This window comes from Zonotrichia albicollis, chromosome 22, assembly GCF_047830755.1.
Source record: "Zonotrichia albicollis isolate bZonAlb1 chromosome 22, bZonAlb1.hap1, whole genome shotgun sequence".
In the NCBI taxonomy this organism is placed as follows: domain Eukaryota; kingdom Metazoa; phylum Chordata; class Aves; order Passeriformes; family Passerellidae; genus Zonotrichia; species Zonotrichia albicollis.
This window is the reverse complement of record NC_133840.1, coordinates 10,739,243-10,760,166: the sequence shown is the minus strand read 5'-3', so window position 1 is coordinate 10,760,166 and position 20,924 is coordinate 10,739,243. Positions and strand designations below refer to the sequence as shown.

Sequence of the window (20,924 nt, the reverse complement as noted above, 5' to 3'; positions counted from 1 at the left end):
CCTGCTCTGGGTGAGGTGCTGGCAGGTGTTGGACTCTCCCATATGGAATGCAGCTGGCTGTCCTCAGCCTCCCCTGGAAACTGGAAGGTTTAAGTTGGAAGATTTAAGGCTCAGTTTGAGGCTCATCCCAGGACATTAAGCTTGACTTAAACCAGAACTGCTGCTGAAAGAAGATTTCTTTTTGGTGATTTTCCAGCTCCTGTGCCTGGGCTGCTGCAGCCTTGACTTGGCTGTGAGAGGGATCTTCCCTCCCTCCTTGCCACTCCCAATATTGCCCTGCTGGTCCTGTGCCACCCCAGCTCCCAAACCCTGCAGTCAGGCCTGTCTGTGCTTGTTTTACCCCCCACACCTTGCAGGTTGTTCAGTGTGTGACACTGAGGTGGAGCTGCAGGCCCTGGTGGCTGGGCAGGATAAACAAGGCAGCTCCTGAGCAGCAGGTGCCATCTGTGCAGACATGTGAAATCCCAGTTTTGATCTGCTTCTGGCACAGTGTTCCTCATGCAGGTGTTGTGCTGGGCTCCTCGTGCAGATAAGGCTGCTGGGATTCTTTCTTCTTGAGCTCTTCTTTCAGGATTTTGACATTTGTAGGTTCTGCCAATGTTTCCAATTGCACAACCCCCGAGCTCTCCCTGGATGGCTGAAGGAAAGGAGCCTGTTTATTTTCTCTTCCTCACTTTGGCAGGAATGCTGCAGTGCAGCTGCTCTCCCTGGGAGCTGGATGTCACTGGAGCTGGCTGGTCCTGACTGACACATTCTGGCCCCCAACCAGTACTGATGGAATCACAGACTGGTTTGGGATGGGGCCTTAAAGGGATCAGTTCCAGCTGCTGTGGGCAGGACTCCTCCAGTGGAGCTCAGTATCCAAACATGCTCAGAAAACGAGGGGATTCTGTCAGAGATGTGGCTTCACTCTGCACTGGATGCTCTTCTGTCCCCCTTGTCCCTGGGAGCTGTCACAGGGCCCCTGACTGGCTCTGCTGTCCCCTGCAGAAGGGCTGGCACTGCAGAGCTGTGGGGACAGGAAAAGCAGACTGGAAGCTGTGCCAGGGCAGGCTCAGGTTGGATTTCAGGAAAGGTTCTTCCCCCAGAGGGTGCTGGCACTGCCCAGGCTGCCCAGGGAATGGGCACAGCCCCGAGGCTGCCAGAGCTCCAGGGATGCCCAGGGTGGGATTGTTGGGGTGTCTGTGCAGGGCCAGGGCTGGCCTGGATGATCCCTGTGGTCCATTCCAGCTCAGGATATTCCCTGATTCTCCAAGGTGGATTGTTTGGTGTCACCCAAGGCTGTTCCATCAAAAGCACTGAGGGGGACACCCCACACCTGAACCACTGCAATGTCCCCAGCCATAATCCTGTCCTCCAAGGAGTCTGTCCCTCTCCATCCCTGCTCCCAGCTGCTCTCACTGAGGCTGTGTCTCTTTAGCTTAATTGCCTAAATGGAAATGTGCAAGTGACCAAATCTTTTAATCAATTAGAGCAAGTGTGGGTTCGGAGCTCTGTGACACCTCCCTGCAGCACAGGCACCAGGCAGACCTGATTTGATGAGGGTTTTTGGCTCAGTGTCCAACGCCCAATCAATTATTGTGGAGAGAAGGAACAGCTAAATAAGATTTAAATTAATAGGGTTTATTACTTTTGCATCTGAGGAGGAGGCAAAGCAGACAGGGTGAAATATCCTGTGAAGAAATTGGCTCGTATTTCTTCTGCTGTAACTTTAATGCTTATACCTGTGCATGGAGGTTTCAGCTTTTGCTTCTAGACAGCAACTGAAGTTGTATTCAGACACTAAATCAGTGGGTGGCCAAAAGCCAGGCATCACAGTAAGCCCTGAAAAATACAGAGATTAAAACGTAATAATCTCTCATAGGAGAAGTACTTAAGGTCTTTAAAAAATTAAGAAGAAACTGAAAACAGATTAAAACCAAAGCTTCTCCTCAGTAACTAACTTGATTCCAGGGGGTAATTCCTCAGGGAAATGGGGAATATTGATGTCAAAGGAGTGGACACTGCAGGTTTGGAACACCTGGAAGCTGAACCTGAAAGCTCAGAGAGCCTCTGTGCATGTCCAGCCCCCAGTCCTGGTTCTGCTGCTCTTTTCTCCCAGGTTTCAGTTTGGTTATGGTTTTGTTTCCAGAAGGGACCTGTTGTGACCAAGGTTCATCCCTCACATTGGTTTCTTCACTGGTTTGTTGAGTTTGGGCCTGTCTGTCTGCCAGGAGCTCCTGAAATGACCAAATAAATGGGGTGGGGGGCAGCACATCAATGTGCCCAGGTCATGCCCCTGGTAAAAAAAGTGGTAAAAAAGTATTGGTGCCTTCATGTGCTGCTCTGCCATCTGAGGCATTTCTAGGAGAAAATGTGTGGGTTGAAATCTCTGATTTTCATTTTATAGCACTTTGTATTCTCCTGGACTTGGACCTCTTAAAGGTCCTGGGAGTTGTTGCAATCAACTCCCAAATTTATGGCCTCAGTAGTGAATATAAATAGATTATGGGCTGTGAAATGTCCACAGTGGGCCTTGGGTGTCCCTGCAGGGGATGGTGCCAGGTCCAGCAGTCAGTGATGAGGGGCAGTGACTGAGGCTTTGGAAGGCAATTTGCACATTTTGCCATCCAGGTGAGTTCTGGAATGATCTGGGAAGCTGTGCTGGGCAGGGCTCAGGGATGGGGTGGGTGGGCACAGCACAGCACACTGAGCATCACCTGCCTTGCAGGGGATCCTGCTCTTTAAAAAGGGAGCATCTCAGAGCTGGGATGGACCTTTTCAGCATGGGGCATCTTCCTTCTTCAAGGTTTCAATTGGAAGAGAATCACGGAATTCTTTTGGTTGGAAAAGCCCTCTGAGATCCTTGATTCCAGTTGTTCCCCCAGCACTGCCAAGGCCACCAGACTCTGTCCTCAAGGGCCACATCCATTGGGCTTTCAAACCTCTCCAGCACTGCCCTGTGACATCTTTGCCATGAAGAAATTCCCCTTCATATCCAGTCTAAGCCACCCTGGCAGCCTCTGGTCCTGTCAGCCAATTTTTCCAGCCTGCTCCAGGGTGACTTTACCCATCCTAGGGACAACATTAAATTCAGGTTCAGTATCTCAGTCCTGGTCTCTGCCCAGCCCAGACTGGGCTCCTCCTGTTGCTCTCAGGAGGTGCAGAAGAAAAGGAACAGCCTGGTTTCATTTTGTACAGCAGGAACATTAAACATGGTTGGTTTGTGCATTGGCCAAGCGTTTTTTGTGGTCTCCCTTCTTCTCCTGCCATCACTCCTGGGAAAGTCCTTGGGATCTCTTTTGTGTGTCCTTTCCTGGTCATGGCTGATGTTTTGCCTTCCCCTTTCTGCTGATGCCCCTGTGGTTTTGTGCTCCTTTTGTTTGCAGCTGGAGGCTCACGAGGCTGCAGAAGAGCAGATTGATTTTGTTGTTTTGTCTTTGCTTTTTATTGCTGCAGTTTGCACTTCTGCCTTGGTAGGGCTTCCAAAACTGCCAGTTCTCCTGAAGTTCTTTTCCCCTCAGCTCTTCTCCTCTGGGATCTCCCTGCTGGCCATCAGGGTTCACTGAGACTGTGTTTTGAACTCTTCTTGTTTTTATTCTGCTCCTGCCCTCCCTGGCAATGGTGTGCTCTGTCCTCTCATGTCACTGCCACCAGCACTTCCTCACCTTCCTGCTCCCCACCAGGTATCACCCTGGCTCAGTCAATGCCTGCAGTAAATGATATTTTATACCTGAGCTGCATCTGCCCTCAGAGCCTCTTAAAAACCATTTGCAGAATGCATAAAGCAAAAGCTGATTTATTTAAATAAACCAAGCACCTGGGGAGGCAGATCACAGGAAGCTGCACCTTCACAGGGGTCCCAGAACCTGCCAGGGACACTGGGAATGCTGTGCCAGGCTCCTGGTGGATCAGAGGTGAGCTGGGGCTGCAGGGAAGCTGGATGGGAGCAGGCTGGGGGGGTTCCAGGGCAGCCAGCAGGAGCTCCCATTGTGTTCCCTGCAGTCGTGGGGCTGTGGCACTCAGGTGTCTCTGAAGGAGCAAACCAAACCTGTTCCACACCTGGAATCTCTGCTAAAATCAAGGTTTTCTGCTGGACGTGGGTTTGGGTGAGATTTCATTTTACTTGGGAAGGGAAAGGAAAGGAAAGGAAAGGAAAGGAAAGGAAAGGAAAGGAAAGGAAAGGAAAGGAAAGGAAAGGAAAGGAAAGGAAAGGAAAGGAAAGGAAAGGAAAGGAAAGGAAAGGAAAGGAAAGGAAAAAGGAAGGGGAAAGGAAAGGAGAAAGGAAGGGGAAAGGAAAGGAAAAAGGAAGGGGAAAGGAAAGGAAAAAGGAAGGGGAAAGGAAAGGAAAAAGGAAGGGGAAAGGAAAGGAAAAAGGAAGGGGAAAGGAAAGGAAAAAGGAAGGGGAAAGGAAAAAGGGAAGGGGAAAGGAAAGGAAAAAGGAAAGGAAAGAAATCCCTGACACCAATTCCTGCTCAGTGTTGGTGTAGCCAGAGTTGGGAGCTCACAGAGCCTGGGGGCAGTGGGAAGGTGGCTCTGGTTTCTGTGCTGGGACTGGGGAACAACCTCCTGAGCCCACGGAATTACTGCTTCATCCTCCTCTTGGCAGGGAACCTCCTTTTGCCAAATAAGCAGCTCTGTAGACCTGACCTGGTGTGTTTATTAAACAGTAGGATGTGTTAAAAATGCAGGGCCTGTTGGACACTAATAGCTGTCCAGGGTGCACCCACAGCCTATTGATTTCCTGCCAGCTGGCCCTATTAAATATACAAGGTACAAGTTTTGCAGTTAAACATGGAAGAGTTTTATAAATGTCTTTTATAGCTGACATTCAGAAAACTTTCCATGTTGCCAGATGGGGAAATAAAGGGGAAATTCAAAAAGCTGTTTTGACTTAAAGGATCCTTGAGGTGGTAAAGTTTGAGAACAGTGTTTGAATCTTTGCTCTTGAAGTGGATAAAGAAATGTTTGGGCCAAAAGCCTGATTTTATTGAGCCTGGGTTTGTGTTTTAGCACTATCAGACAGGTGTTTCTCACTTGGGGAGTTCCAGAATGCCAGACTGGTTTGGGTTGGAAGAAACCTTAAATTCCATCCAGTGCCACCCCTGCCATGGCAGGGACACCTCCCACTGTCCCAGGTGCTCCCAGCCCTGCCCAGCCTGGCCTTGGGCACTGCCAGGGATCCAGGGGCAACCCCAGCTGCTCTGGGCACCCTGTGCCAGGGCCTGCCCACCCTCACAGGGAGGAATTTTTTCCCTGATGTCCAACCCAAACCTGCTCTCTCTTGGTTTGAATCCCCTTCCCCTTGTGCAGAGGTCACTGGGAGCCTTTTGCTGCTCTCCAGTGAGGATGGAGCAGCCCCTCACCCTGAGCAGGTGCTGCCCTGTCCCTTCCCCTCAGTTAAAGGCTGGAGTCCTGTCCTGCTGCCCTGGAGCTGGATGCAGCTGGAACCTCCAGGTGTCCCCAGGGCTGCACAGTTTATATGCATTCATTGCTGTAGTGACAATGTTAATAATAGTGCCTTATGTACTTTACTGTGCACAATAAATTATGAACAAGGCCATCAAAGAAGTTTTTTCCATTCAAGGGGGAAATGTGGGAAATGGAGTTGTAGAGAATTCCCAAAGCTTGACAGAAGGCTCACACAATGTGCATTTGTATGTAAACTTTGAGAAATGTTGACTTAGAAATGCCATGGAATCGGACAGACCTGTCTGAGAGAGAATGGAACTAGAAACAAGTTTCAAAAGGTGGCCTTGCAAATAATATTGGATACTTTGGAGAAACAGAGAAATAGAACCATGAAAGATGCAGTGTAGTGGGACCCACTAGGGGGTAATTTTAGGTGATTTGCTGTAAGGCATTTACAGCATGATGTGACAAAAGCTGATAGCCAAGAAACACAGTGTATTGTAATTAGGAACTAATTAGCTTCTGATTGTGATGGTGTGAATTATAACATCTGTATTGTCTCAATTGGCTTCTGATTGTGAGGGTGTGAATTCTAACATCTGTATTGTCTCACCCTTCTCATGAGACTGAAAATGGAATAAAAGTTTTTAAAACACCTCCCAGTTGCCCCCTCTCTGGTCAGAACAAGGCATAACCCAGCATGCAGGGATGGTGGAGGGGGTGCAGGATGCTGCAAAACTGAGTGTCAGGAGTGTGATTTGGTTGGCCTTGTTTTCCTTGTTTTCCAAAGGTGAGTTAATCCAGGAGCTTTTGTGAAGGCCCCTGCACAATTTGCTGCTCTTAATGAACTCTGAAGGGCTGCCAGGGGAAAAACTGAGGGGGCTTTTGGAGCACATTTCATATTTTGGGATGAAGCAGGAAATGGTGGAGAGAGAACAAGGAGGTGAATACACAGAATTTCATTGACTTCCTTAAGATGATATTTAAGGTCTGGATGAGCTCCTCATGCTAATAAAGTAAGAAATGAGGAGGAACTCCATGGGTCTTCCAGGTGCCTGGGTCCATTTACCTGGGTTGGCTTTTGCTGTTTTCCAAGAAAACAAAATATGGGGACAATGAACCAGGTAAGGTTGGCTTCCCACCCCAGTGTGACCCAGCAGTTCCTCAGATGGAATCTGGGGTTTTTCCCCTGCAAACTGCTTGGGTCAGGGGGATGAAAATCTGGGAGATGGCCCAGATCCCCCAGGAATGCATCCCTGGGACAGGGCAGGCCTCCTGTTCTCTTCAGGGGGTTTGGAGGAGCCTGCCCTCATCTGTCCTGGTACCAGAGCACCGCACAAAGACCGGGGTAGAAACAAATTCTGTCCTCAGGGTGGTGCTTGGTGCCTTTGAAATGAACTAAAAATGGCCTGGGACCTCCCTTCTCCAGAGCTTGGTGCAGCTGTGAGCAGAGAGGAGGCAGAACCAGTTTCCCTTTCTTTACAAAGGTTTTTGCAGACATTATTTTGGCTTAGAAACCTTTCACCTGTGCTTCAAAATATCTGTATAGAGTGTAATATTGTCCACAAGGCCCATTCCTCCCTCTGGGAGACCAGAGCCTGCAAGGAGAGGGGTGTGAGAGAGGTGTTCAGGGGTGACATCCAGCAGCAGGAGTTGCTGAGCATCTTTTGTTGCTTTGAATGTTGACGATGCCAAAGTCCCCAGGTGGCAGGTGAGTTCCCCAGGTGGCTTCCAGGTAGCAGTGGGTGACTGTGCCCTCTTCCCTCAGGCACCACACGAACCCCGTGGGCACCGAGTGGCGCTGGAGGATGGACCAGCCCGAGCAGATCCTGCAGGAGGCCCTCGAGAAGCACCAGAGCATGATCAGGCAATTCAAAGGTAACTCCTGCTCTGTCCCACCCCTGGGCTCCTGGGGGATAGCCAGCAGTGACATCTTCACACAGGTGAGTGTCACAGGCATGTTTTATGGAAAATCCTTTCTTTGGGATTTTTCCTCCTGAGAAGCTGGGAGGCCTCAGGAACAAAATGTAAACATTGATTATCTGCTGCTGTGGAATGCAACAGGTGCATCTGTTAATTAGAAACATCATGTTGGATGTTTCTAATTAATGGCCAATCACAGTCAGCTGGCTCAGACTCTCTGTCCAAGACACAAGCCTTTGTTATCATTCCATTCCTTTTCTATTCTTAGCCAGCCTTCTGATGAAATCCTTTCTTCTATTCTTTTAGTATAGTTTTAATGTAACATATATCATAAAACAATAAATCAGCCTTCTGAAACATCCTCATCTCTTCCCTCATCCTAAGCCCCCTGTGAACATGGTCACAGGTAAGAACATTCTGCTCCTCTGGGAAGGAGGCCTGAGCTTCAGGCTGTCAGGAGGATGGGGGAGAAGAGGCTGCTGTGGCTCATTAATGTCTTCTGAAATGAGGCTCAGCCACTGGGAGTGTGCTGTGCCTGGAGGGAGCAGAGTGGAACTGCCTCTGGTGCATCCTGGTAGTTGTCAAATCCTTTCCCGTGGTGTGCACAGAGCCCTCCACAGTGCTTAAAGCCAGCCTGGGTGATGGGGGATCCTGGCTCCTCTGGAGGAGGAAGCAAAAGCCATCAGCCTCTTACCTGACAGGACACACACTGGCAGCCCTGACACCCAGCTTTGTGTTACCTGCAACTCCTGGCTGCTGTTTGTCTCATGAATAATGAAACAGCAGCAAGCAGGGGATTTTGGTTTTCAGCAATTATTCAGTACCTGTGGTTGTGACACAGCACCTCTGGGAAGCACTGAAGCTTGCTTCCCACAGAAATCCCCTGGAAGTTTGATATTCTGTGTCTGTAGCTGCAGAGAGGGCTGGGGGTTTTGTTTCCCAAATGTGATGATCTGGCTGCTGTGCCAGGGTCAGCTGTGTGCTGGCAGGGCTGGCCAGCTTGGCAGGACAGCTCCAGGGCTCTGCTCTCCCCAGCTGCCTTGAGCTGCACAAATGGAGTGGAACAGCCATAAAACCTGCAGGATGGGCCCTGGCCTTGGCTGTCAGTTTGGGAACCTGATTGTTTAGGTTGGCTGTGCTCAGAGAGATTCCAGTGGATCCAGGATGTGGCAGGCACAAAGCCCTTCTGTCAGCAGAGCAGAGCTGCTCTGCCTCCATCTCTGCAGCTGGATAATGGGTGGAAAAATAGCTCAGGTTGGGGCCCCATGGGCTTCACTCTCCTCACGTGGCTGCTTTGGAGCAGCAGCTCAGTGAAGCCTCACTCCTGAGCCTGGGCTTTGTTTGGTACTGTCAGACATCCCCTGGGGCAGGGATGGTGGTGCTGAAACAGCCTCAGCAGCTCTGCAGGGAAACCTGGGGGTGAGGCACTCTCAGGGCAGGGCTTTACCCCAGGGGCACCTGCAGAAACACCAGGGTTGAGCCAATGGATGCAGGGAAGGGCCTGGAGCCCCAGGAGCAGCTGAGGGAGCTGGGCAGGGGCTCAGCCTGGAGCAAAGGAGGCTCAGGGGGCCCTTGTGGCTCTGCACAGCTCCTGACAGGAGGGGACAGCCGGGGGGTCGGGCTGTGCTCCAGGGAACAGGGACAGGAGCAGAGGGAACGGCCTCAGGCTGGGCCAGGGCAGCTCAGGGGGGATTTGGGGGAAATTTCTCACTGAAAGGGAGGCCAGGCCCTGGCACAGGCTCTGCAGGGCAGGGCTGGAGTCCCCATCCCTGGAAATGTTCAAAATTCATGTGGATGTGGCACTTGGGGACACGGTTTAGTGGTGGCCTTTGCAGTGCTGGGGACTGTTTGGACTCTGATCCTGGAGGTTTTCTCAGCCTCAGTTTCTCTGTGTCTCTGAGCGCTGGGAGGTTCTGAGGGAGATCAGATCTGTCCATGCTGGAGTCCCACCTGTCTGTTGTCCCTGTCCCCAGAAGAAGGGACTGCAGACTTGGTTTCTGTTTGGGAGAGTGAAGTTGCACATCAAAATGAGCTTGTTCAGCCAGAGTGGGGCCTGGACAGGTGGGACCCTCCAGCCCTGGAGGCTTTCAGGCCTCTGGAGAGGAGCCATTACCACCCTGCACTGAGGAGTAACCTCATTCCCTGACCCTGCTGTCTTCCCAAAATGAGTTGAGGACAGGGAATGATTATGGAGAGACTTTGCAGCATCTGAAATATTGCTCAAGTGTCAGGGGGCCTGTCAGGACATCCCAGTTCTCCCTTTTTGGAGTCTATTTTCTGTTAAACAAATTCATAAATATTACTCAAAATATGCCTGTGCATCTGAGCACAGTTACCCTTGACCTGGAACTGTGAAAGGAGAAAACAGAAAAGCTCTGGACTAGAACTGTGCTGTTAAGTGGGAAAAGAAAAGCTGGTTCATTTTTCTAGTGCTAGATGGCAACATTCCTGTCCTAGCTGCTGTGAGTCAAAGGTTTATTAAGGAGCAGAAAAATTGGAAAGAGAAGCCCAGGAGCTCCTGTTCCATGTAGTGAATTTTACATCTTTCTTCCCTCAGGTGTGTGGGGAGGTGTTGTCAGGGTGGAAGCAGCAAGAGGCAAACTGAGTAGGAGCAGAGTGAGTGAACTGAGCTGGGGACAGGCAGAGGTTCAGCTGGGGCAGGATCAGAGTCCCTGTGTGCAGTGCCAGGCTGGAGGAACAGGCCTGGCTGCTCCTGCCAGCCCAGCAGCTCTGCACAGACAGCAGGGGCCTTTACTGGGAGTGGTGTTTGAGAAAAACCCAGCAGAAGCACAGGAAGCACCTGCTGGAGCAGGGAGGTGGCCCAGGCTGCTGTGGGGAGGGGAGGAGGGGTTGTGGCTGAGCTCTGTCCCTGTGCTGGCACTGCTGGGGCACCTCCAGGAAAGACAGCAAGGGGCTGGCATGTCCAGGGAAGGGTCTGGAGTCCCGGGAGGGGCTGAGGGAGCTGGGAAAGGGCTCAGGCTGGAGCAAAGGAGGCTCAGGGGGCCCTTGTGGCTCTGCACAGCTCCTGACAGGAGGGGACAGCCAGGGGGTCGGGCTGTGCTCCAGGGAACAGGGACAGGAGCAGAGGGAACGGCCTCAGGCTGGGCCAGGGCAGCTCAGGGGGGATTTGGGGAAATTCCTTCCTGGGAGGGTTGTCCAGCCCTGGCACAGCTGTCAGGGAGGTGGAGTGCCCATCCCTGGAGGGGTTTATAAACTGTGTGGAGTGTGGCATTTGGGGACAGGGGTTAATGGTGACCTTGCAGTGCTGGGGAATGGTTGGATTCCATCTCCATTTCCCAGCACTGATGTGTCTGATCCTGCAGCTCTGGCTGGGCACCCACAGGGACTCCAGAGGTGTCCCAGCAGGGCTCAGGTGTTGGACCCTGGCCCTTGGCATAGACTTTGGGCTGTTTGGGCTTCTGGGGAATCAAAACTCCCTTAGCTGGGGAGTCCTCAGGGCTGGAGTGTCTGGGGGTGCTGTCAGGTACCTCCCTGAGCCTTTTGAATTCATTGGTGCTGCTCTTTCCAGTTTTGGAGGCTTTGCAGGCAGATCCATCCACACACGCATTCCATGGGCCAGAGAAACTGCTGAGCTCATCTGGTGCTTTATTCATATAATCCATTGCAGTAAAAATGAGATTTCCTTTGAAGGACCAGAATTCTTGTGTCCCTTTATCCTTTAGGACACCCTACAGGACAGCCCTCATACTCTGGGTGCCCGTGGGTGATGATAAATCACTTCTGCTTTAGTGTTGCCACAGTTTGTGCTGGGTTTGGAGAGCACAGCCATTAAAGCCCCATAATTCTCTCTTGGATTAAATGATGGAGAGACACCTCACTGATAGGGAGTGAGGCTGCAAAGTTTATTTGATGGATACATTTTTCTGGGGAGTGACTTGTAAATCTCTGTGCCCTTGCAAAGGGCACACACAGGATGGAAACATAACTCAGGAATGAGAGAGTGGCAGTCTGATAATAAAGGGAAAAAGCCAGAAAGAAATGCATGACCTGTGCCAGGAAATCCTCAGAGAACCCATGGATCAGCATGGACAGAGCAGGTCTCTCATCTCCCTGGCCCCCAGGCTCTTGTGGTGCTGCTCAGGTCCTTACAGGGGTGCCAGAGTCAGCCCAGCCTCCCCAGGGTGCTGTGCCAGGGGTGCTGTCTTTGCCCAAGTTAGTGCAGCAGCTGGAATCAGCTTTTCCAGGGAGATGTGCTCTGCTGGGGGCTGAGGGCAGGAGCAGAGCCAGAGGGATTCAGGAGAGTCCCTGCCCTCCTGGGATCCACCAGTCCTGGCAGTTTATCCCTGCCTGGCTCGTGGTTTGTGTGCTCAAAGGGTTGTGTGCAAACCCACTCCCTGCTCTGCGTGGATGTAGCAGGTTTGGTGTAAACTGTTTTGGGAAAGTTCCCCTCAAACTTTAGGGGATGTTGGGATTTTGTTCTGCTGCTTATAAAGCTGGCAGGCTAATGATGAGAGTCCAGATGAAAAATGCTGAGAGAGAGAAATTAATTAATTCCAAAACTGACTTACAGTAGTTTTAGGAATATGAAAGTTAGTCCTTTAATCTCAGCGTGTGCTGGAGACGCTGCTTTCTTCTCCAATAAAGCTCTCATTTAGTGCTGTCAGCTTTCTATGGAATAACCATTAGTCCTGTCACTTCCTCAGGACTGAGCCTGGCTGCTTGAAAATGCACTGAGCCCTGCTCTGATTCCAAACCAGCTTTGCTACGTGAGGCTGGAGCAACATCCACAAACACCTCTTTTATCTGGGCTTTGCAGCAGAGCTGTAATTTTCTGTTCTGCAGCGTCAAGGCAACCAGAAGGGAGCTGAGGACCTGGATTCACACTCCAGGCTTTGTTTTTTATCTTTAAAACAGACCAGCCCCCAATCTAAAGCCTCAGATAGGATTTGAGTACATCAAGGCACATCAGGGAAATGTGAAGTGACAGATTGGGAACAAAAGCTTGTTTGGAGGCAGCTGATTTCATCCGGGGTCCTGAGCACCTGGTCAGGTGTGGGTGGGCTGCAGGAGCATCCAGCTCCCCCTCCCTCCTGTGGCATCAGGAGTGGGACTCAGGTGGTGTTTTCACATGGATGCTACATTTGAGCTGCTTGTGTTTTCCTTCTGAAAGGTCTCTGCCTGTTCAGGACCGTGCCATGTGCTGGGATTTCTTTTGATCACATCCCCTGTGGAGCTGCACGTTCTGTGTTTGCAGTCAGGGCTCAGCCCCTTGCTGTGCTTGGGGAGCTGTGCTCAGCTGCCCTTCCTGCATTCAGTCCCTTGCTGGGAAGGGCTCAGCTGCCCTTCCTGGAGCCCACAGGGACCAGCACAGCACAGCCATGGCCTGGGCTGCTTCCCTGACACACCTGCTTGCAGTGGCCTTGAGCTGCCCTGTGTGTTTGTGTCTCAGCACTCAGCAGCATCCCGAGGCCTCAGCAGTGGGGAGCTTGGCTCAAATGTTTAATCTTGGCTCAGGTGCCAGCAGCTCACTGCTCTCAGCAGTGCCCAGGGCACTCCCAGCCCAGGCTCTGGGTGCTGCTGCTCTGTGGGTGCTGCAGAGCTGCTCCCTGGCTCTGGCCTGGTGTCCCTGTGCTCTTCTCAGCCCTCTTGTGCCAGGTGTGTTTTGGATACAGGTGTTTGGGACGGGGATTTGTTACAGAACCACAGAAGGGTTTGGGTTGGAAGGGATCTTAAAAATCATCTTGTTCCTTCCACTTCCCCCAGAGCAGCTTGCTCAGGGCCCCATGCACTGTTCATTTCAGTGTTGTCCCCTCTGCAGGTGTGTCAGGAGTGAAGGCAGCCCGGCTGGAGGAAGCTCTGGCAGTGAAGCACTGTGCCCTGTCCCTGGTGGGGGAGCCCATCATGTACCCCCACATCAACCAGCTGGTGAGGCTGCTGCACCAGCAGGGCATCTCCACCTTCCTGGTCACCAACGCCCAGTTCCCCGAGGAGATCAGGTAAGAGCTGCAGGGAATTCCTCCTCAGACACTGCAGTGCTGACCTGTGTCCCCATGCCATGCTGTGCCCCTCAGAGTCAGTCTGCACAAGCACTGGCAATGAAAATCCCCCTCAGCATCTGATTTTAACCTCAATCTCCTCATGCTCCTTCTCAGCCCTTTCTCTCTCTCAGTTTGATTTTTTCTGTACCTCCTAAACAAACTGTGATTGCTGCTGGAAGTGGAGAGGCCGGAATGTGGCACCTGTGAAGGAGTGGCAGGAGGGGAGCAGTGAGTGAGCTGTGCTTTGTGCCTGGGGCAGGAATAATTTCTGTCCTGCCAGCCAGAGCAGGGCACTGAGCTCAGAGATTGCCTTTGGGGCTGATCTTTGTTCTGAGCCCAGAGCAGCAGCTGTAAAGGCTCAGCCCACAGCTCTGCCCTGCCCAGCATCCCCAGCAGGGTCAGGATCAGGAGGGTGACAAGCACATGTCCATCAGCAAAGTGGGATCTGCTTCACCTCCCTCAGGGGGACTTGAATGAAGGCTTCCAAACACTTCAATGAACTCTTTCAGAGTCTTTCTAAAGGAAAATAATCCCTTTTTCTGATGCTGTGGAGCATCCAGGCTGTTGTTACCAAAGTGCAGCACGTGGGGGAATGCAGCTCCAGGGAGGCTGGGGCTGCTCACAACCCCAGCAGTTGGGAACAGCAGCAAATCCAGCCCTGGAGCTGTGGCAGGGTGGCCTTGGTGTGACCCATGAGGGTGGCCAGGGTGGCCTTGGTGTCACCCAGCTCATGCCAGCTCCTCTCTGTGCTCCTGGGACACTCATGGTCTGAATCTGGCACTGAGGGGGGAGTGCAGGCACTTTGGGAGTGAGTAATTATACACTACAAAGGCATTCCAAATGATTGAATAATTGTGTAATCAAGTTACTTTAAGTCATGTATTATGTGCCTGGTAGATAGAAATTGCTCTTCCCTAAATATAGCAGTTTAAAAAGAGAGCACACACTCTATTTGGAAGCTGCACTTTTCGGATCTGCTGAATCTTTTTAAAAAGAAACAAAAAAGAAGGGGATAAAATGCTAGTCTTGCTGTCTTAAAAATTGCAACTGATCTTTGGCTCATCAAAGCAGATGATTTGCTTAATATGGGAACTGAAGTTGGCACCCAGCTCACTTCTGTGCTGTCAGCAGAGGAGCTGCAGTCAAAAAGTTCATCCGGCAATAGGCAGGGTGACCTCAAGAGAGCTGAGAGGGACTGGGGACAGGGGATGGAGGGACAGGACACAGGGAATGGCTCCCACTGCCAGAGGGCAGGGCTGGATGGGATATTGGGAATGAGGAATTGCTCCCTGTGAGGGTGGGCAGGCCCTGGCACAGGGTGCCCAGAGCAGCTGTGGCTGCCCCTGGATCCCTGGCAGTGCCCAAGGCCAGGCTGGGCAGGGCTGGGAGCACCTGGGACAGTGGGAGGTGTCCCTGCCATGGCTGGATGAGTTTTAAGGTCCCTCCCAGCCCCTTCTGGGAGAGGGCAGTGTGGCCTGGGGTGTTGCTGGATTCAGGACAGGGGCTCCAGTGGGTGCCCCCTGTGCCTTCCTCTCCTCCTCCTCCTCTCCTCGGGCAGCAGCTCCACCTGCCACAGGCTCACAATAAACTCAGGGAGGTTTTACAGCAGGTGAGCTCCTGTACCTGGCTCCTGTCTCTGACCCATGGCTGTGAACACCCCTCATGTGTGGGTTTGCCTTTATGATCAATTATAATGCCAGTAATGAGCAGATGATTATTAATGCTCACCAGCAAATGCTCATTTGTGATGTTGCTGTTCCTGGTCCTTGTGGGCTCTGTCCTGCCTGCCTGGTGAAGTGGATTTATTTGATGGCACAGCTCAGCTGAAGATTTCAGCTCAGGATTCCTGCCCACACCCCTGTGTAAATGCCATGGATTTGGTCTCCTGGATTTCACCTCAGGTGTCTGAGCTAGCAGATCCATCCTGGTGCCACACAGCTGCATTTGCTGTTGTTCTGCACTGGAGCTGTCCCAGGAGCACCAGTCTGTGTCCTGGTTCTCACTGCCCCTCTCTCCTTGTTCCCCCTTGGCAGAACGTGCCCAGCTCACCTCGGATCCCAGCCATGCAGAGCCCTGTGGGCCATTCCTGTTTGGCCAACTCCTGTTTGGCAGTCCCTTGCATCACTTCTAACTCCTTCATTTCCCCCTTGCTGACTGTGAGTCTGGCTCCTGCCTGTCCCTAGGTTTGAGATGATTTTTCTCAGCCCCTATTTGTAAAGCACCTGCTCCATCTTCACTGGGTCCCATTTTAATTAAGCAAAGACAGCACTCAGTAAAGAAGGAGTTTGGCTCAGTATTCCTGGAAACTGAGCACTTCACATTTGGTCATTTTGGACTCTGTGGCTTTGAGTTGCCAGTCCAGACAAACTTGTTTACAAAAACTGAAATTTTAACCTGAAACGTTCAGTTTGTTCTGGATTATTTTGTTTTGCTGTCTAAATACACACACAGAGAATGTGTTCCAATGGTCGGTTGAGTGGATTTTTCTGGACACAGAGAGCTCTGGTCCGTCTCTCTCTGGCCAGTTCTTGCCCCTGTCACCTTTGGGTGACAATGTATTTTAGGTGGCGCTGTTTGGTACCTGAACAATGGCTTCTGATTTCTCCTCATCTCTAGAGAACCAAATGAAGCTGGGACTGGTGCCTGCTCATTGCAGAGTTCACACCAAGCACTCCCAAAGTGCTGCCCCAGATGCTGGGAGCTCTGTGTACACTGTGGTTGTTGATGCTGCAGCCCTGGGGTGGAGGTGCCACAAGGGTTGTGTGTCACACTCACTGCCTTGGTCACTTCTGCCAGGGGAAAGGCTCTGTCCCCACCCCTGGAGGTGGCACTCAGTGCCTTGGGCTGGTGACAAGGTGGGCATCAGGCACAGGCTGGGCTTGGTGACATTCAGGGGCTTTTCCAGCCTCAGTGATCCTGTGTCACAGACATGTTTTATGGAAAATCCTTTCCTTAGGATTTTTTCCTCCTGAGAAGCTGGGAGGCCTCAGGAACAAAATGTAAACATTGATTATCTGCTGCTGTGGAATGCAACAGGTGCATCTGGGATTGGCCCATGTGGATGTTTGTAATTAATGGCCAATCACAGTCAGCTGGCTCGGACTCTCTGTCTGAGCCACAAGCCTTTGTTATCATTCTTTCTTATTCTATTCTTAGCCAGCCTTCTGATGAAATCCTTTCTTCTATTCTTTTAGTATAGTTTTAATGTAATATATATCATAAAATAACAAATCAAGCCTTCTGAAACATGGAGTCAGATCCTCATCTCTTCCCTCATCCTCAGACCCTTGTGAACACTGTCACAATCCTGGGATTCTGAGGGAGCTCCTTTCTAGGCTCTTCTTAATCCCTTTGGTCCTTTTGCTGCTGGGCTGTGGTGCTGCTGCTCCTCCCTTACTCCTTTGGCATTTATGGAAGGGATCAGCCTCCAGCCAGGCTCTTCCCACACCAAAGGAGGTTCAGTCCCTGTAGGAGTTCCCAGTGCTGGCTCCCAGCACTTGTGGCCAGAAGGGCTCTGCTCCAGGATTTCTGTGGAAGGAGAAGGCTGTGGTTTGTGTGTGGCTTTATTTTGTAAACAGCTTTGCTATCCCTTCAGAAATGTCACTGATGATCCTGCTGCAGGTCAGGGCAGTTCAGCATCTCCAGCAGTAGGAACGGCCTGAATTAGGGCTGAATTTAGAGTCACAGAATCCCTGAGGTTGGAAAATCCTTCCAGGATCATTGCGTTCCAGCTGCACCCAATCCCTGCCCAGAGCACTGGGTGCCACCTCCAGGGATGGGCACTCCAAACCTCCCTGGGCAGCCCCTGCAGTGCCTGAGCCCCCTTTCCATGGGGAAATTCCTGCTGATGTCCATTTCTGTTCAATGGATTGTCTTCCCATGGGCCAGATAGATCATGGAGAAAGGGCACAGCTTTGTGGGTTGCAGAACCTCTCTGTGCCTCAGCTGAACCCCTTCCTTTGGGAAGCCTTTCCCAATGTGTTACAGCCCCACTGGAGAGAGAGCTGTGCTGGTGCAGGGAGGAAGTGACGAAGGCATTGTCAGCCAAGGCTGTGTGAGAGTTCTCAGCCTTGGGGCTGTTTGTTGGGGTTATAACACCTTGCTGCTGCTGATGGCAGAGATGACCCTTCCCTGGAAACACTGCCCAGTTCCTGTTCCTGTTTTGGTAGGAGAGCACAAACTGAAGCTGCAGGTTTGGAAAGCAGCAATTCCCTTTTCCCTTTGCAGGAAGCTGGAGCCTGTGACCCAGCTCTACGTCAGTGTGGATGCCAGCACCAGGGAGAGCCTGAAGAGGATTGACAGACCCCTCTTCAAGGACTTCTGGGAGAGGTTTCTGGACAGCCTGAAGGCCTTAGCTGAAAAGGTACCCACTTAAGCATGGATTTTTAAATGGTTTTTTCCTTCCTTCTGTACTCTGCTGACTCACCACCTCTTTTTCTTCTCACCCTTCTCACCTTACCTGCTTCTACTTTCTGCAGAAGTAGAAGACTTGAGAGGCTCTAAGATGGATCATGGAGTGGGTTCTAGGTGTGATGGGAGTATATTTCCATGGTTGGGGTGTTCAGGTGTGTGAAGTGCAGCAGGTTTGGGTGGTTTTCCAGAGCAGAATGTGTGTGTCAAATGGAGTAGTAAATGCTGTGACTAAAGGGTGCTGTGAGGGATGAAGAGATTATCAAATAATAGATTTCCTAACAAAGGGGTTACACTAAAAGCAGGCTGCTGAAGGAAAGCTGGAAATTCAGGGAAGAGTTGTAAATCCCCTGTGTTCCTTTGCTCTGGTTCTCAGAGGCTCCCTTGAAATGGCAGCACATGAGGGACATTAAAATGTGTGTGCTGGAGTTTGGTGGCTCTGTCACCCTCCTGCCCCACAGAAATTTGCTTTTCCTGGGAGGTTGAGCCATCCCAGGGGATCTGAGCACAGCAGCAGGAGGGCTTTGCCCTGTGTGTGATGGATCAGCAGTGCCTGGGCCCTGGGTGTGCCAGGTGAGCTCTGCAGTCACTGGTGCAGCACTCGTGGGCCCAGCAGCACTGAGGGGATGAGAACAGAGCCATGTCTGCCTCTTGCTCCTGCTCCTGGGCTCTGGTGGGAGCCAGGGCTGTGTGGACTGATCATTGACACGTTACCTGCTGGGATGGACAGCCAGGAGAGACTGCTGCTTTGGAATAATGAGGTTTTGTAGGCATAATGAGCTTCCCAGCTGTCTCAGGAGGTGGTGTTGGAGCATTCTCTGCCAAAGGAACTTAGATTAGTGGATGTGTAAGGCTCAGAGGAATTGAGTGGCACTTTCTGCTGCATGTGGGCAGCATGGTCAGGTGCTTTGTGTGTGGAGGTGCAGCTCCTGTGCAAAACCTCAGGCCAAACACCGAGGGCATTAAAATCAAGTGGAAACAAATTCTCTGTGAGCAGGGAGATCTGTGGGAAGGAGAAGAGCTAAAATACTGAAGGTACAAAATACTGAAAAAGCCTTTTGGGAAGTTGCTTTTGCCCATCATTTCTTTCCTGTGCCTCTCTTGACCCTGAGTGTTCATTACTGGGAGAAGTTTCCTTGCAAACAATTGAAGGTGAAAGTATTGGCAAGTCTGTCCATACAGCTAAAAATACCCTGGTCAAGGTGAAGAGGAGAGGAGAAAGCAGCTCCACTAGCAGGTGCATTTTCTCCTCCAAGCAACTGCACTTTGAAGGGTCCTTGAAACACGGATAACACAAGAGCCAATTAATGGTTGTTCCAGTTGAAGCCCTGCTCAGCTGCACGAGGCAGCAGCACATGTGGGGGCAGCAGGAACTCTTGGGGAAGCTGCTCTTTGTTGGTTTTCACTTAATCCCAGAATCAGTGAGGTTGGAAAGCCCTCCCAGCCCATCCAGTCCAAGCTGTGCCCAGAGCACTGTGTGCCATGCCCAGCCCTTCCTTGGACATCTCCAGGGGTGGGGACTCCAGCCCTCCATGGGCAGCCCCTGGCAGTGCCTGAGCCTCCTTTCCATGAGGAAATTTTCCCTGATATCCAGCCTGAATCTGCCCTGGCACAGCTTGATGCCATTTCTCTTTGTCCCCTGCTCCCTGGGAGCAGAGCCACAAGGTCCCCCCTGATTTTCTGCAGGCTGTGCCCCTTCCCAGCTCGCTCAGCCTCTCCTGGGGCTCCATTCCCTTCCCTGGACACCCTCCAGCCCCTCAGGGTCTGCCCTGTCCTGAGGGGCCCAGGGCTGGCTCTGGGTTGGAGGTGCCCCAGCAGTGCCAGCACAGGGGACAAGCTCAGGATTCTGGTACCCAAAACCTCCAGGTGCTCCTGGGCATCAGCAGCAGCTCTCTGTCCCCTCCCAGCTGCCCTGTGGGACTGTCACTGTGGGAGGTGGTGGCAGCCAAAGCACCTGTGAGTTCCTGGGACACGCAGGCCCTTCTCCAGGCTGCGTGTGGAATGCTGCTGCTGGGGAGGTGATGGTAATTTATCTGGAAACAAATCCAAATCCCAGTTTTTCCCAGTGCCTGACAACCCTTCCAGGCTGATTCAGTCCTTCCCAGGTGGAGAGGAGCTGGCACTGCAGCTCATCTGAGTCACTGCTGAGCAGTCATGGGCACACTGAAAAATAAAAGTGGGCAGGGGAGTTTATCGGAATGTGAGTTGTACCTGCTGTGATCACCCTTGTGGGGTTTGGGAGGTGCTGGTTCTGCTCCCTGCCTGGGGCTGCAGGGGTGGGTGGTGGCAAAATAATCCTCTGCTTTGGTAATCCAGACTGAGAAATGGGAGGGAAAGGAAGAGGGAAGGACGTGGTTTTATGTGACAAAGGAGAGAGGATGTTTGTCTTGGCTGTTCTCTTTGCTCCAGCCAAATCCCAGGTCCTGTTAAATATGGGAGGGCCTAGGCAAAGATGGACTTCAAATGTCTCTTACCTCAGTGAGGTGGTTATAGAACACAGGAATCCTGGTTTGGGTTGGAAGAGACCTTAAACTCACCCCATTTTAACCCCTTCCACCAGCCCACACTGCTCCAGGCCCCATCCAGCCCAGCCTTGGCCCAGTTATGCTGATAATGGATTTCATGCTTTTAACTGAACTCCTGCACAAAGTTCTTGAGCCTCGGTAAAAGAGTGAATTTAATAACAAATTGTTCCCAGGATGATCTGACAAGCCTCATCCAACATGTTGGGGATTAGTTGCTACATCCATTTTCAAAGGAAGCCCAGGAAGAAAAGATAAAAAGCTTTTGTGCTATTTCTCTCTGCAGCAAACAACATGAACCCCCCCTCTTTGTCCAGTGCTACTTGGAGCAAGTTTGATCCTTTCTAGAGCTGCTCTCATTGAAATGATCTTCATGTTACATTTTCTGTGCTGAGAAGCACTTTTTGAGAGAGGAGTTTATGTTAAACAGCAGGTGGACTCCCAAAAGCTCCTTTGTTTCTTGTCCTGATTCCTCTACCTCTGAAATTAAATGGAGAGGGAAAGGAAAGACAAGAGCATGGGCAATTTAGGCTGTGCCCTTCCAAACACCACATTTGAGTTTTGGAACCTCACCCTCTGACAGCCTTGAGTTTGTGAGAGTGATTGAGAGATGGCTTGGCTTGACAGACAAGTGCTTGGAGCAGGCACTGAGGATGTGAGTCCTTGTCTGATCATCAGG

The 20,924-nt window shown here is 51.4% G+C and overlaps 1 protein-coding gene across 6 annotated transcripts in view; it reads left to right on the top strand.

Moving 5' to 3' along the window:
• The window catches only part of TYW1B (tRNA-yW synthesizing protein 1 homolog B), a 121,793-nt gene that overhangs the window by 37,915 nt on the left and 62,954 nt on the right, over positions 1-20,924 (top strand). For all 6 annotated transcript variants that reach the window (XM_074557272.1, XM_074557271.1, XM_074557269.1 and 3 more), the window contains 3 exons: positions 7,160-7,269; positions 13,094-13,271; positions 17,541-17,676. In XM_074557272.1, coding sequence (XP_074413373.1) covers positions 7,160-7,269; positions 13,094-13,271; positions 17,541-17,676 — 424 coding nt within the window. The remainder of the gene's footprint in view (positions 1-7,159; positions 7,270-13,093; positions 13,272-17,540; positions 17,677-20,924) is intronic.